The 17,460-nt window shown below is 42.9% G+C and overlaps 1 protein-coding gene across 1 annotated transcript in view; it reads right to left on the bottom strand.

Annotated features, from left to right (window-relative positions):
• The window catches only part of CREBBP (CREB binding protein), a 155,200-nt gene that overhangs the window by 84,429 nt on the left and 53,311 nt on the right, over window positions 1–17,460 (bottom strand). The window contains exon 3 of the mRNA XM_058286560.2: window positions 5,451–5,627. Coding sequence (XP_058142543.1) covers window positions 5,451–5,627 — 177 coding nt within the window. The remainder of the gene's footprint in view (window positions 1–5,450; window positions 5,628–17,460) is intronic.

The following is a 17,460-nucleotide window of genomic DNA, read 5'->3' as shown; positions in this document are numbered from 1 at the left end:
ATCCCTGTACTACGCCATTTCTGGGAGCCTGGCAGGAGTCTGCATGGGAGGCCCTTACAGGAGTCCCCTTTGGTCATTCAACTTCTTCCAGGGCTCCCTGAAAAGCAAACCTGAAACTGTCCTGAAGGACAGCAATGGGCTCCTAACCCAGTCTCACCTGACCGTCAGTTTCCTCCTTCCTACAAGTGCTGGGTGTTAGGGACTCTCTCAGGTGCAAATGGCAGAAGGCGCAATCCAAACTGGCTCAAGCCAGAAGGGACTTGATCAGCTCACCTATTAAGAACCCAGGCCCGGCCTGAGGCAGGCTCTAAGGCAGCCTGCAAGAACCAGATAGGCTCCTTTACGGAATGCACTGCTTGGAACTTTTTCCATCATGCACTTTGGGCCTCAAGCTCCTCCCATGCACACAACTGCCCCCACAGATCCCCACAGAGCTGATCTAACCTAGTTGATCTCTGCCAAAACCTGCTTTTCTTTGTCAACAAAATTTAAATTATTTCAAAATTCTCACATCTAAGTAAGCTAATCTGGAAAACCATAGAGTGACTGTATATTTTTAAAAGTCAGTTACATCACTCTTATTCATGCAATGTATGGACAAGTCAAATACTATACATATTATATCTCATTACACGTAAGACTTGATCAAGTCTAAAACACATCTTGATTTCAGAGATGTTATAAGGTAAAATCATGTGCACCTTAGAATCATGAAATACAATAATAATATGGTGAAACCTAGAGCAAACCTTAAATCTGTATAAAGTAATAAATTACAGAAACAATGACCAAAGATAGTGCTGCAATGAGATACATCTGAAAATTTAGGAAAAGGTGCTATTTCCTTCAGAATACGGTACTGGGAATCTCTATGTCCTCAAGGACGGTACGATTTGCAACAGGAGCGTTGAACCTCAGAGGTCCCAGCAGAATATCCTTGAGAGTGACAACCCAGCATGGTGACCCCCAAGGTTTCCAGACCTGTAAATCACACTCAACTATCCTGCTATTGGGGCAGACTGGTCCATAGTGCCCCAAGACCCTCCTATGGGTCTACATACAAGTTGTGATGATGCTCTTCTGGCTCCTCCTACTCAGTGTCTCTGCAGCTACCCTCTCCTCCCATTCTGCTGTTTCCTTCAGCACCTCCCTTTTGTCAGCACCTCCTCCTATCACAGATCTCCAGCTCCTGCCATCTTTACCCAACACTATAGCAGTTTGATATTATTGATGAATTCCAAAAAAAATATTGGATTATGTTGTAAACTGGTCTTTTCCTCTGGGCATATTAGATTATATTGGATTCAGAGGTTTCACTTTTACTTGATTAAACGATGATTAAGACTTTGATTGGGCCATGTCAGTAGGACATTCAATCCCACTCCGTTGGTGGGTGGAAACTCACAGAGAAACCGCACTGCAGAGAAGGAGGTTGGAGTTTTAATGTTGGAGCCTGGGAAGTAAGCACACAGAGGAGCAGAGAGAAGGCTCAATTAGACATGGCAGAAGCCCCAGGAAGAGAGAGGAGCTGTTTGCCTGATAGTTTATAGCTGATCTTGTGGAGTAAGCAGAGCCTGGAGAGAATCAAGTCCCAGGAAGAGAGGAACCTTATCCCAGCCTATAGCTGGTATCAAAGATGAGATCACAAAGCCTTCAGAGAAAGAGGGAGGCTGGACCCTCGCAGACGCCAGCAGCCATCTTGCTCCAACACATGGCAAAAGACTTTGGTGAGGAAGTAACTTATGCTTTACGACCTGGTAATGATAAGCTTCTACCCCAAATAAATACCCTTTATAAAAGCCTAGAGATTTCTGGTATTTTCCATCAGCACCCCTTGGGCTGACTAAGACACACACTCTCCCCTTAACCGATCTCATTCATTTCCACAGCCTCCATCCCAACTCCCAAATGGTTACTGGCAGCCCTACGTATAATATGTACTCACTTGCCTGCCATCTCTCCTTGGACATCTTGCAGCATCACAAAGTTAACACTTCTAAAGCAGAATTACTAATTTCCTCTCCTTTGTTGCCCTTTTCCAGAAATCTGCTTTTCCTCTAGCCAGGAAATGCTACCACAGCCCACCAAGTTGCTCACTCACCACACAAATCCACTGTGATAGCAAAACCCTGCATCAATCTGGTCTCCACTGTGCTCACCCCAGCCCAGGCCACTACCTCCTGGAACCCAGACTACTGTAGTGAGCTCTTGCCTTCCTTGATCCTGTCTCTACAAGAGAGCCAAAGCAAACCTTCAGCATGAGAAACAACTCCAGATCATTTCCCTGCAAGCCAACAGCCTTACCTTCCTGAGCTGGCCCAGTTCACTCACCCCTCCATACCACTCCCCTCCCCTCCCTCATACTCACCTCGCCCCTCCCTCACTCATCTGGCCCACTGCTCTTCACCACTCACCTGGCCCACTGTTCTTTTGCCAGGTCCTAAGCAAGCCAACTCCTTCCTTGTACTTGATCCTGGTTTCTTCTCATCTTTCTGATCTTGTCTTTAAACCTCCGTTTCTAAATTCAGTATTCTCCAATAGTTCCATCTTAGGACTGAAGTCCTTCTGATATCGCCAATCACTGCATGCTATTCAGACCTTTTGGGGCAGTTTACATTTTGTATTTACTTGTTTTCCAACATTCCTTTCCCATCAGTTTCATGAAAGGAAGGATTAGCTCTATGTCACTCACACCAACATTCCCTGCAATCTAATCCAGCACCTGGGCATAAAAAAGATGCTCAGCAAATATAAATTAAATGAATGACCACATCCTCTCCCTTTATCAACACCGGTAACTAAGAATCCTCTGGAAACCAGGATAGGAGAAAAGCCAAGAATTGGTTGGCCACTGACCACGCTGGTCCACAAAGAGCTCGACCAGGGCACCAAGTGACTCGGCATCAAAGTTCTGACCTAAATTGTTCAGTACACCAAATCTTGTTTGGCTTCAAAGGTGTCGCCCCAAAGAAAGAAAAAAATGTAAGTAAGCCTTGGCCTTCATATTTTTCTTTTCCCTTTTGTTTTTCATTAAAGAAACCTAGCTTTTCAGTAACAGCTCTCCCTCAATGTGTAAAATCTATGGATTTCAAGAGACCAGATACTTAGGAAGACCACAAACATATTCAAAGACCTGCGAATAAGCTGTTTAAGCACAGGGTAATGAAACATTCCCTGTGGAACCTCAACTTCTCATCTGTAAAATGGGATATGTAAAGCCTCTCAAGAGGCTGTCAGAGATGAAGATAAAATACAAGGCATGAAAACACTTTGGAAGATTTCACGCAAACTACATGCACTCATCATCATACTTATTTGCCAGCCCTTTTCTGGTTCCTGCCCCAACAGAGTTGATGGCTGCTACTGGGTCCTGTTGCCTCACAGACCCTCCATGCCCTCCAAATCAGTGGCAGAGTAAATTCCTGAAAGTGTCATTGAAACTCTTGCCCCCCCCCCCCCCAAGGCATGTGCTGTGGTTCCTTCACAAAGTACACCATTCCCTGTGGAAAGGCAGCACCTAGGACATGCCTGTGGCTTTCAAAGGCAAGCAAGCACAGCATGCCAAGAGAATGAACAGTCCATGATGGTCCTGAATGGGGTGGGGGGAGCCAGGAAGGCTATCCCAAGAAGACACTTGGCAATGTCTAGAGACATTTTTGGTTGTCACAACTTGGGGTGGGATGGGGGGGATTGCTACTGGCATCTAGTGGGTAGAGGCCAGAGATATTTCTAAATATCCTGCCTTGCAAAGGATGGCCCCGGAGTAAAGAATGATCTAGGCCCAATTATCAACAGTGCTGAGAGAAAGAAACTCTGCCATAGACCAAATCAAATCACACCTCCCGCTCTGGCTGCAGGGAATTCGTTCAAACTGAACTTGCTCTTGACAAGCACACCATTCCTGACAAGTTCAGGTCCTCTCCCCAGAGTAGCACAAAGGCTGTCAGGGAAAACTGGAGCAAAGGGGTTCTGTCACTATGTGGGGATAAAGCAGAGAGGAAGGGGAGGAGGAGGGTAAAATTTTAAAAGAGAAAAGTGAGGGAAAATTAGGCCAGGGATTCTCAAACTGTTTAACATAGGATGATTGGGAACCAAGCAAAAGCTTTTACTCTGAAAGCAAAATTTGCTCCTGGTTAGTGAGCATGCTCAAGAGGTAATGACTGGTGCTGCAGCCATGCCACTGTTCCACTGTTTGGGTCTGGGTACCCAATCCCAGCTCCGGCTAGCTTTATGCAGGTCAGGGCTGCACCAGAGCTCAGAGGCTGAGCTAAGGGGCCATGGCTTTTGTTTTAGAGTCCAGATCTGGACTGCTTGGGAACAGGACAATCCCTGCAACAAGTTATTGGAAAGAGAGAAGCAGATCAAGGAAAGGGGGATGATCAAAAGAATAAAGTAGTAAAAAAAATTTAAGCAGTTCTAGATGAGGTTTTAATACTTGTGCACTTGTTTTGAAAAAAGGAAGAATGCAGCGAACAGAGAGATAGCACTTGGTCAGAAGACCACAACATCATGTCATTTTTTATTTTTATCAAATGCTAGGAGAAAAGAGACACAAATCTCTCTGCCTCCCAACAGCTTTAAAATAAGTAAGTACTGCGAGCCATGTTCATTTCTTAGTTTTGACAAATGTACCAAGGTTACCTAAGACGTTAACACCAGGAAAAGCTATGGTGAAGGAATTTTCTGTAGTAGCTTTGTAACACTTTTGTAAATTTAAAATTACTTCAAATAAAAATAACTCTTTCTGAACACAATCCCCTAACTTCTTCTGAGTGTTCCCTACTGCCTTCTGCAGAAATATTGGATGGCAGCTTTGAAGATCAAGTTCCCAACAACAAGTACAGAGAGGAAGAGTTGGCTGCCCGAGGCCTACTGGTGACCCCTAAGCAAACGCAGGTCAGATACTCAGCAGGCTGACCGGTGCGTGCATGCTAATGTCTGACAAAAGAATGCACTCCCCTCTTAATTTTTTGAATTAAGAGATTCTATTTTATAGCGCAAAGGGAGATATTTGCCCTATAACATCCTAATTGTTAGGTTGACAGGTTACAAGGATAGTTCTTGTTTTACAGATGGGAAATCACCAAGGGAAGGAAGTTCGTGAAATGCAGTGGAAATATCAGAAAAGCCAGGCTCCCTGATTCTCTTGGCTCCACAACTGATTCAAAAGGGTGATTCTGGAGAAAAAGGTAAAATGATTCATTTATGTGAATTCTCTCCATCAACCAAGGGAACACTTCAAGAGGGGTGGCTGATTCACCCTTAGTTAATCCTATTTCCATCTTCTACAGAAATCAGAAAAATCAATTAAAATGAGCAGATCATAAATATGGGTTATTTTCCAATCATCCCATGACAGACCATAGCAGCTTGGCACTGCTGTCACAGCACACTCCATTCCTCAAAGCACCCTTTGGAGACCCACTGCAGCGAGCACCGAGGCAGCTTACCATATTTGGCACATTGGTGACTGAAGCGTTCTTGATGTCTGCAGGGAAGGGAGGCAAACTATTGACCATGCTCTGTTTGCTGGATAATTGGGGGTTCACTCCAGTGGCTCCCATTTGCTGCCCTCCAGTTTGACTAAAGGGTTGTCCAAATGGACTCGTGTTACCAGTCATTCCCATCTGAAACAAAAAAAAGGTAATGTTAGCTGTCATGGTGTGATCACACATAAAAGAAAGGGACTCAATGTTGACTGTGACCCACTGAAGCCCAACTTGTTATTTCCTGTAAAACCTATTGTAAATAGATCCACAGTTAGGGTTACGTAGAATGCGACTTGCTCAAGAGACTACATATTGGAGGCAGAAGATGAAAGGAGCTGCTCCAAATAGCTACAACTATCCCATCATCCTAGACATCGGCCCCAAAAGCCCTCACTTCCCCCTCACCTCAGACATACTCCTCAGCCCAATCTATTCCCCTACCCCAAGGGCACTATCATAGTAACAAAGTCATTTGGAAAACAAAACCCTCTGAAGTCACTAACCAAGGGGAGTGACTTTAATTTAATCCTTAATTACTCTATATAAATGATTAGTTTACTCAAAGCACCCCATCAGATTTGAACTAAGTTTCCTTTAGTTCAAAATGCATGGTGGAAATATTTACAGATGGAATGACAATATTTGGGATTTGCTTTAAAAATAATCCAGTGGGGCAGGAGGTGGTGGTAAGGGAGATAGATGGGAAAAAAAAGACTGGGCACATGTTGCCAACGGCTGAGTGATGCTAACTGCAAGTGAGTTCTTTATATTATTCTCTTTAATATTATACCAGCTTGAAATTTTCCATAACAAAGGTTTACTAAAAAATATTAAACTAAAATAAATAAAATAGATAGCAGAGGAAGGCAAGAACGGGGAGGAAGGCAAGAATGGGAAGGAAGAATGCTACCTATGCCTCTATGAGTGCCTGTGGCCAACCACCAGGCAGGATCCTACCTCCAGTTAACAGACACAGGTCAGCTTCCCTCACCATCTGACAGCTCCAGTCTCCACAAGAGTAAATTCTAGAACCTTCAATATGATATCCTGATGTTTGCCTCTCCCGTTTTGGAGGAATAAAGACTAATTATTAAGAAATAAAATTTTCTAGCATCTGTTTTTGCTTTTCCATGAAGCTGTAATATTCCATCTTCTGCCTAATGCTTGCTTTCTGTTGTCTTGGTTTGTTTGACATTTGGCAACAGGGAGGAAGGGGGTCCCTGAAGGGAAGACCTCTGAGGGGCAGTTTCCACTCAAGAAATCATGGCTAGGGTCTCTCCACAAGCCTTACCGTCCTGGCCCATTCACTCACAGTAACTCACACTCTTGTGGACTTCCATTTCCTAATGTATAAGACAAGGCACTTGAACAAGATGAAGCACATATTTTTTTCAGCTCTAAAATTCTAAGTTGTAAAGAAATCAATGCTCAACACAACTGACTGTAACTGATTCTTCCTGCTGAAATGCCAGTATAAAAACACAAATAAGTAATAAAAAAAGAAAAAAAAGAAAAAAAATAGTAAAAAAAAAAAAAACCAAACCAAACATAAACATAAAAAAAACCAAACTTGCAAAAAGACCTTCTGTGCATTTTCATACATGGTAGTTTCCATGTGTAGCCCTCACGGTGGACACAAGTTTTCTGTAAGTGAATGCATTCTAGCTGGCACCCTTGCCCAATGTGCCCTTCTCTAGTATATTAGAACATAGAAGGCTCACAAAGCCCACTAGTGAGGCTAAACTTTGAGCTCAAGTGACTTAATCAAGGACAGATGGTAAATTTTTCATATAAATGGCATTTTGGATATTCAGTTAGGGTCCTTCAATTATTATCTGGCACTTCAAGACTGAGGCAGGAAGCTGTATTTTCAGAAAGCATTATACTAAATTAATTCCATGGAGCAATTACTTCTCTCAGAATTTGTTTCATTATGTAGAATAAAGCTTCTGAAATACTGTTCTTAGAGGCCCGAGGATCTGGAAACAAAACAGAGTTGCAATTTCCATTTCCTAAGTTTCATTTTAAATTTCTCCCCTTAGGACCAACTATGTCAGAGAACATGTGCATTCACTCCGGCAGCACTCAACCTGCCGAGCCTGCTCTGAGCATGTGCAGACCCAATCCTCCAGCTTGTCCCGGGGCCCAATCTTTACAGCACCAATTTGACAGGCAAGAAAAATCAATGTTTTAGACATTTCTGATTTATTAGGAAACAACCAACATCAAGATGGTGACTGGGGGTGGGACTGGAGATAGGTAAATAGAATTATTCTCCCTCTCACCCCAATATCTGTTAGTCGCACCCCTTCAGCAGAGAGGTAAATGAACACAAGAGGTCACCGAGAACCAAAAGGAGGCCTGTGAGCCTCGGAGTTCATCTGGCCTGTTTCAAAAAACCAATTTCTAGAACTTTGTAAGTATTTTTTTTTTCCAGGTCTGTAAGAATTTTTGACAACTTTCATAACTCCATCTTGTCAGAGTGAAAATGGGTGCGCACTCTAGTTATCTGAGTAATACTTGCCCAGCCGGCCTCTGGGGACACAGGAATTTCTCACTGGTTAGATTTAACAGAGCCGAGGCTTCTAGGAGCACTTGACAGATCTCACTGAGATGTTTATACCTTTTCTTCTTTGCTATCCAAGAGCAAAGGAAACTGTTTCAAAGTGGTTTAAATTCTTATAAGGTAAGAACTGCAGTAAAGTCAAAGTCAAAGAAAGATCATGTAGGGGTAAGTGGATGTGGCTCAACTGACAGAGCGTTAGCCTACAATATGGAAGGTCCAGAGTTCGAACCCAGAGCCTCCTGGCTCATGTGGTGAGCTGGCCCATGCACAGTGCTGCCATGCACAAGGAGTGCCATGCCACACAGGGATGCCCCCTGTAAAGGGGTGCCCCATGCACAAAGAATGCGCCCCAAAAGGAGAGCCACCCTATGCAAAAAGCACAGCCTGCCCAGGAGTGGTGCCGCACACATGGAGAGCTGACACAGCAAGATGACGCAACAAAAAGAAACACAGATTCCCCATGCCGCCTGACAAGAATGCAAGTGGACACAGAAGACACAGCAAATGAACACAAGAGAGCAGACAACGGGGGGGGGGGGGGGTGTGGATGGATAAATAAGTCTTTCTCACACACACACAAAAAAAGATTACATAGCGCAAAGCTGTAAAGCTCACACGTTTTTAAAAAAAGGAAAAAAATCCCATCCTCGGCCCATGACAAAACAAAACCAGCAAAAGCCGAGTCTAGGATACTTGCAGGATGTGCTAAGGCAGCCACCAAGGCCTGGGTCATTAGCAATCAGGGCCAGCTCAAGCCTACCTGTAGCTAGCTGGCTTAGAGCTAACCAGGAGACCAGAGGGGTCAGCAGCCCTCCAAAAGGCCACCACTGCTGATCCTCTCACCTGGTCCCAAACCACCTCCTGACACAGCCTGACAGAGCTCCAAGGACCGCTGCTCCCCAGTCCTAGACTGCGTTCTCTCCATGGCAATTTTAGGGGAAAGCCCTTCGCTTTTAGGGATTTATAGATTTCTAAATTTATTCTACATCTATTCTCTGAATATTCTGGTCCCCAAATCTAGGCCAACACACATACTTTTAGCACCAATGCTCAAAATAAAAGAGTAAAAAATCAAGATGTCTAATAAGATCTAGGTATTTCTTCTAATTTCCTGACAGTTACTTGATAGTAATTTAGTAATGTGGCTTTATTTTTATCTGAAATTTATTAGGATTTGGTTTAAGGCTGAAAAAAAAAAACCCTGCCACATATTCTTTTCAATAAAATTCAAAGAGCAGAACAGAGCAGGAGGAGGCAACTGTTTAGCTGATGGTGAAATTAATATACTTTCTTTTTACTCTTCTTCCAAACAGAGCCCCTTTAAACATTTAACTCAAGTTCAATCTCGGAAAATAGGAAAAGTGAACTATAGAAGTACCTAAAAAGAGGGCAAGCTCTCCCTTAATGAAATTTCAATTTACTAATGCCTTAGAGCTGTAAGCCTGCCCAGGGAAAACATTCTCATGCCCATGTACTACCAACTGATTAATTGTTTGAAAACTGTGGTACGCCTATCACACTCCACTGAGAAAATAAAGATATTTAAGCTATAGTCCATGCCTACACTAGCCCTTCAGTGCTAAAAGAAAGATTGCACATGCAGCAGATTCTGGTGAATAAGCCCATTAATCAAAACTGGTGAAATCCTGAACTGTCTGACAAGTGGCCTAATGCCACGTGGTTGGACAAGAAGATGACTGACAGCCACCAACACAGCACCTGAGTCCAGGAGAACAAGGTAGACAGTCCTCTCCCCCTACCTGATGGACACACATTTCAGGTGTACTTGGCAAGTTCACAAGCCTATGGTCAGATCATCATATTAATAATTAAGATTAACTACCTGAAGTTGCCTTGGGCACAAAACTATAAATAAAACTTCCTGCCTTCCTGGAATGTGTATCTTCCTCTGTATCCTCAGCCCCCAAGACATAGTGGGTACTCGTATTAGTTAGCCAAAGGGGTGCTGATGCAAAATATCAGAAATCACTTGGATTTTATAAAGGGTGTTTATTTGAGGTAAAAGCTTATAGTTACCAGGCCATAAAGCCTAAGTTACTTCCTTTACCAAAGTCTGTTGCCACATGTTAGAGCAAGATGGCTACTGACATCTGCCAAGAGTTCAGGCTTCCTGAGTTCCTCTCTTTCTGGAACTTGTTTCTCTCCAGCCTCAGCTGTCCTACTCTCTCCACAAGGCCAGCTGTAGACTATCAGGTGACCAGCACTGTCTCTTTCCCTGAGGCTTGATTCTCTCTGGGGTCAACTGTTCTGCTCCTGTGTGCTCACTTCCTGGGCTCCAAGTTCAAAAACTCCCAACTCTGTCCTCTGCCATATCTTTTATCTGTGAGTCCCCAACCACCAAGGGGAGGGGACTCAACACCTTACTGACATGGCCCAACCAAAGCCCTAATTATAATTTAATCAAGTATTAATAAAAGTGAAACCTCAGACAAACCAGTTTACAAACATAATCCAATTTCTATTTTTGGAATTCATAAACAATATCAAATTGCTACGGTCCTTAGTGTATAGGGAAAGAACCAAATGAATTCCTCCCACAGATCATGTCATGCAGACCCTTGGAACAACAAAGCCCTCAACGTCAGCCCCAGGAGGAGGCGACTGAAGAAGTCAGGGCAGAGTGGCCCAACAAGGATCACCCTCAGGTGGAGAGAGCAGCAGCAGTAAGAGTGCCTTATCTTCTAAGCTTCCATGACAAGGACATCAGCTACTAGATGAATGGAGAGGCAGCCTCCTGCCCATGCTGAAAGGCTGAACCCAAAAGAATATGCTCTTGGAGCTGGTTTTTGCAGGATGGTGTGTTTTATGTCAGATCACATCATATATAGGGGCTCAGTCTGGCCATAAAACAAGTCCTCTGTGCTATAGACAGGGGACCAACAAACACTTGGCTGTGGGTCAAGGTCTACCCCAGTTCTTCCCCTGGTGTGTTGAAATACTGATCCAGCAGCCTCAGCATTCACCTCTGGAGGCAAAGAGCTTCCTTCGTTTTCCTCGGTACATAACACAAATATTATCATTTTCTACTTGTGTCACTGGACAGCCATCAATATATTAATAAGAAAACAAGCTCTGGGCTCCCAAAGAACAGGAAGATTTTCTCTACTACATTAAGCAGCAGAATAGCTCAACTACTCACCTAACTTAGCTAATCAAATATGGTCTAGGGAAACGGACTTCGGCCCAGTGGTTAGGGCGTCCGTCTACCATACGGGAGGTCCGCGGTTCAAACCCCGGGCCTCCTTGACCCGTGTGGAGCTGGCCATGCGCAGTGCTGATGCGCGCAAGGAGTGCCGTGCCACGCAAGGGTGTCCCCCGCGTGGGGGAGCCCCCACACGCAAGGAGTGCGCCCGTGAGGAAAGCCGCCCAGCGTGAAAAAGAAAGTGCAGCCTGCCCAGGAATGGCGCCGCCCACACTTCCTGTGCCGCTGACGACAACAGAAGCGGACAAAGAAACAAAAGCAGACAAAGAAACAAGACGCAGCAAATAGACACCAAGAACAGACAACCAGGGGAGGGGGGGAAATTAAATAAATAAATAAATCTTAAAAAAAAAAACAAATATGGTCTAGTCTTGGAAAAGAGGCAGTAAACTCAAATCCAAGAACTAATTAGGAGGCTTAAGGAGAAATAACACTGACAGTGAAAAAGTACCCAAAGTAAAAGGGTACAGAACTGGTCATCAATATCGAAGTTTCTTCCTAAAACAGGTTTCTATTATAGGTAGCAAGTCAAGTGTCTCTCTTCTTGCTCCTTTGTAGGAAAGGGGGACTGAGAAATACTTCCTTTGCACTTAGGGCCCCTTGAGGCGGGACCAGGCACTGCTGGGTAGTCCAGGCCTGGGTGGGTGGGAAGAACTTCAGTGGCACACCTGGCTACCCCAGAACTATATGCAAAGTTTTGCTTGATGTGTGCCTTTATGGGGAGAAGGTCCATTATGAGATCCTCAAAGGGAGTCCAATGGATGAAAAGCCACCGCACTTGGGGAAGGAAAATCCCTTGTCCCTCGGGGCCCTTGCTTTCAGAGGCAGGCTCATCCCTGCTCTCACACAATTCCCAAGCTACATACAGGGCCTTTCCAAGCAGTCTTCTATTCAAAGGCAACAACCGTGCATGTTAACCACCACCATCCCAAAGGAACACAATCTGATTTTCATCTCCAAACATCCTCTTGAGATGCACATTCAGGAAAAGAGTCATATCATAATCACTTAGCTAAAAGCTTAATAGAAATACACTATTTAACCAGCTGAGAATATCTAGAACAAGAGGGAAGAATTTTACTTAAAAGTCAGCCAGGCCTTCAGAAATGAGGCGCTTCAAGTGGCAACAAATGCTGACTTTGATGTGGCTCTCATGCTACCACTAAACAGTTTTTTTTTCAAAAGCAAAATTCTTCAGCAGTTTTCCTCACACCCTGATATATACTTAAAACCACAATACACACAATCGGAGAAGTCCTGCTTTGGTGGATTACTGATGATGGTCAGAAAACATACAGAGAAACAAACAAAACAAAACATGACCTTCAGCAATAAGCTTAGTAGGGACAACTAGAAAAGTTAGAATTTTTAGGTGGAAAATTCTAGGATCTTTAAAGAATGTTTAGTTAAAACCTCACTTCAGTAAGCTATGCTATGTATGGATCAGAGTTTGTGGCGATAGTCTGATCATGTTCTTTCATAATCTGCAATAAATGTTCCACAACAATGTATGGTATTGGTTGAGGGGTGATATATGGAAATTCTGTATGTACTGTTTTTTTGTAAGATCACAACTTCTCTACTAAAAATTAATTAACTTACAAAACAGAGAACCTCACTTTATAGCTGAGGAAACAGTGACTTCAAAAGCTTAGGAGCACAGCAAGTCAGCTAGAGAATCAGCTGTAGGCATGTACATCCCTGGCCTGGTGATCATGGTGAGTGCCCTGGAAGCGTCAGCTCCTTGCTTGGGCATTACTGTGCTCCTCCACACACGCCGGCACCCATGTACTCCCCCAGTGAGGGTGCTGGAGTGCCGATGGACAGAGGCAGGGGAAGGAGACCCAGAATCTGTCCATGAAGACCAGGGGTTGGCAAACTAGGATCAGTGGCCAAATCCAGCCCAAAACCTGTTCTTGGAAATACAGGTTCATTAGAACGGTCACAAAGAAGGAAGACTTCATTCAGGGAGGCAAATAAACCATTGTGGTTACACGTGTAGACTCAGTATTTACCTGTTCTGGACAGTGGTGCTGCCACTTGATAGCTGTGTGACTATGGGTAATTTACTGAAATCTCATTGTGCCATGATTTTATCATCTATAAAATGGAGAAAATAGTATCTCCACTTAGGGAGGTTGTGAAGATTAAACAAATTCACATATGGGAAGTACTCAGAAGAGTAACTAAGACAGTATATTATTATTATTTGGCTTTGGGAGGAATCTTTTACACTAGATATAATTTCTTTCATAATTAGTTTAGGGTAATAATAAAATAAATGATCATTTTCAAGGAACACGTGATGTCATCAAGTAGTTCAAACATGTAAGATGATAGGGAGAGGTCAGCAGGAATTATCATTTGCATTTAATTATAAGACGTTTTCAGACAAACATGAAAAAACAACCTGTGACAAAAGCTATATTGTGCCTTACAGTTGTAGAACTATTTTAACTACATAATTATTTCCAAATCATCCAGGTAAATCACAAAATTTCCAGTTTTCTCTCTAGGTTGTTATTTTTTCCAGCTTTAAAACAATAAATTCAGAATGTTCACCTGAAACTTAAAATACGTCATATGCAACAATGATCCAAATACCATAATCTAACCTTCCTGGGTTGAAATTTAAGTCAAAACACAGAAGACTAACAAGGAAGAACAATTCCACAGAAATAGAAACAGACAAGACTCCCACACAAGGCTGGCCATGACATGGCAAATGTTCTATTTGATGTGGCTTCCACTGAACCTGACATTCTTTTAAGCTGAATGTTTTAGCATCTACCTTCACATTTTGGTATACACTTAAAAGCTCAGATTCACATAAGGTGCGTACAATCAGCACAACTGAGTATGCCAGGAGCAAAAATCTGCCAAATACTTTAAAAGCCAGAAGTATCCATTCTTCTCAATGACACAAAGAACCAGAACTAACCCAGACTATGGCCATATCATTTGTAAAGCCAAAAGCATTTTCCTTTGGCAACTATCATTGCTGGAAGAAAGCCAAGAAAAGCAGTTTTCATGGAAAGATGTGGCTGTGTTCAGTTATCTCCTATCACTTACTTGCTCTTGGAATCCTTCCAGTCCCTCCGCTTGGCAAATAAAGAATAAGCAGAAATACCCAACTGGTTACAATGCCACAGGCACCACTTGGCCATCAAGAGCACAGCTGGAGAAAGGGACCACAGGGAGCCTTAAGGGGCAAAGACCTAGGCTGGCTCATCTGGCGGCAGCTGGCCAATGAGCAGCCTACCCCTCCCTGGACTGAGTCCCATATGCCATGGAGCCCCCAACTCTGAACCCTTCCCTTGATCTGATAAAACCCAGCTGAAAGGTAGATAAAAAATACTTAGCAACTCTTGTATTTCATTTGGATGCTATGTCTTTCAAGAAGCTGTGACCAGAATGTGATTTAGAACTGGGGAAGGTCCACAAAGAAAGGGAAGGAAATGGGAAAGAGGATCACAGCCAGGGGTCTTGGGACCAGGGCTGGGGCCTCATCCAAATTCACCCAACTGCTTTAGAAACTTTTGACAATGAAAACAGTACACCAAGACTGTTGGTATATCTCTCTAAGTCACCACAGTAAGATGTACCAACTCTTCGGGGTGTGGTGTGCATTAATTCACAAATAAAAGTGCTGAGTCAAGATTCAGAGGAGAAATTGTTGCTAATCCTGGTTTGTGCCACTAGTCAGCCACATGACTGGGGACAAACTTCACATGCCCTTTCAGCCTTATTTTTCCTCAACTATATAACATCAAATATTTAGATAATCACTAGGTGATCTTTAAAGTTCCCTGATTTTAAATTGTGATGTTTTGTTGTCGTTTTGGTTTTGTAGGATACCTCCTTGCCATCCACACTGCAAAAGGATCATGGCTTTATAGAGCTTTGCATCCACCACACCCTTTCACATGGCATTTTCCAGGAAATACAGCTAACAAGGCAAAAGGAAGGGAGATAAGTTAAGTTGATTATTTTCCCTAATTCTTTTAATATCTTTTTATGTAGGAAAATGGCATCTTTAGAATTGAGTATTCCTTTAAAGCAAAGCCAAGACCACACAGCAATGGAGAAAGAGAAGAGGAACAGGTGATAAAAGACTAGTAAAGGGAAAGAGAGAGGAAAAAACCACTATTCCATAGTATTTTATTTTATAAAGAGTGACTCTTTATAAAAAGGAATTTTAATTTGCACTGCAGCTCAGCTAGAGCACATTGGAATAGATATTCGAGCTTCTAACAAGACTTGGCAAGAACTAAACATTGACCCAAAGCCCTCTACATAGGTAGCTTTCTTGTTAAGCAAGATGTGCCTTTCTCCAAGGATTTACAATCTACTCACTGAAGAAAAAGAACGTGTAGAGAAGCAATAAAGTAACAAGGTCATGCAGGAATTCAGAGAAAGGAGAAATAAAGATGGGAAAGATTAGAGGAGGGGAATAACTAGAGTGTTTCTAGTAAAATTTAAAAAATATCTTTATTTTTAAATAAATTTAAATCTTGACATTTCAGAGAATTTTGGTGCTCCTTTCCGTAGGAGAAGGAAAATTGAACAAGTTCTTGAAATAGACAAGCTGCCAGCTTCAAAATCTGGCGTTTTCCGACAGGACGGGAGCACACACGCTGCAGAAAGGACAGCACGAGAGAGACAAGCCCCAGGAGGCCGCCGCGAGGGCTATTTGAGACCAGGTTTGGCATGACCTCCTCATCTCCAGCTCTTGGGCCTCAGCAGCAAGGGCAGGCCCATAGTGGAGGAAAATAAAATTCTACCCAGCTTACGAAATGCTCTTAATCTAAAAGTGGAAAACAAACTCAAAGCCATATTCATTACTATAAAACATTATGTGACTCCATCTCTAACCAAAAACTGAGTGATGAAAAGTCCTAATAAAAATCACGTGACAGTAAGATTTTCTTAACTAGAGACATCCAGAACTGGGGTTGCCAGTGAGGAGATAGTAGGGACAAGACTTCTCAAGAAGCACGGAGCTATCCCAACACTCTGCAGTCTCTGCCTCCCTCATAAAGAAAAGGTCTGAGAAAGCACTTTGAAGAGTAGAAGAAGTGAAAACAATGGACAGTAGTGGTGACATTAAAAGTAAAATGGAAAATGATTTTCATAAATTAAGTTCATTTTTTTCATTCTGTTTAAAAGATACAAATTCCAGTAACACACACAGGCAGGCAGGCATGCAAGCTCCAGGCAAGAAAAAGAACACCAAAGTGTTAACAATGACAACCCCGGCTGGAGGTTCATAGGGGACTTTTCTTTTCATACTTTCTATACTATACCAATTCTCTGCACAAAGTATTATTTTATCATGAGGGGGAAAGGTTATTTTTCAAAGCCCTTTGCTTCTCATACATGGTGAGATGACCGACTGGCTGCATGGCTGTACTTCAAATATTAATCTAACCTGTCATCAGACAATGAATAAAATTAAGTATCAAACTTATATTATGACTGTCAAAGATTACTCCTGGGTAGTAATTTAAATCAAACTCACCCTGGCAATAGTATAGCTCTAAGATGGTCACATTCTGCTTTCAAGTATTACCCATGTGACCAGAAAAAAGCTTGAATGGGCATCTATCAGGCATCTACCACCAATACTTAGAAAGAGCTGGAAGGAAGGGAAAAAGAAGCAAGCTTGACTCTTGATACAACAATAGTATAAATATCCCTACTATTCAAACTCTTGGGTTCCCAGTTCAGACAGCAAGGGATATCATATCATCTGAATCTGTCTGGTACCTGAGCTTTGGAGAGCAACAGGCAAGAGACTGGATCATGAGGGATTTACTGGACTTTATTTAGTTCCCATGTTTAGTGAAGTGCACTTATAATTGGAAAGGAGTACTTATTTCAGAACTTAGTAAAACTAAAATAGCACAGGTATCATTGTAGTACTTCCCCGGCAAGGAGACAATCTGGCAGCTCTCACATCTGCCCAACTCTCTTCACTAGAGTTCACCTGCCACTTGGCTTTCACTCAGCTTTCAGCAATCATGCTCTCAGCTTTGAGACAGTGGAGTTGAGAAGATTATGACAATACCCACAGTCATCAGCCATGAGGGAGATGGCTGTCTGTTAAGCATCTTCCCTGAGGGAGACACTGTGGGGTGCAGAAAGTATGCAGGCACGGCCACCGCCTCACAAGTCCAAGA

The sequence above is a fragment of the Dasypus novemcinctus genome, chromosome 23 (assembly GCF_030445035.2).
Source record: "Dasypus novemcinctus isolate mDasNov1 chromosome 23, mDasNov1.1.hap2, whole genome shotgun sequence".
NCBI lineage: Eukaryota > Metazoa > Chordata > Mammalia > Cingulata > Dasypodidae > Dasypus > Dasypus novemcinctus.
Note: the sequence above shows the minus strand (reverse complement) of the source record. Positions and strands in the feature narration are given on the sequence as shown.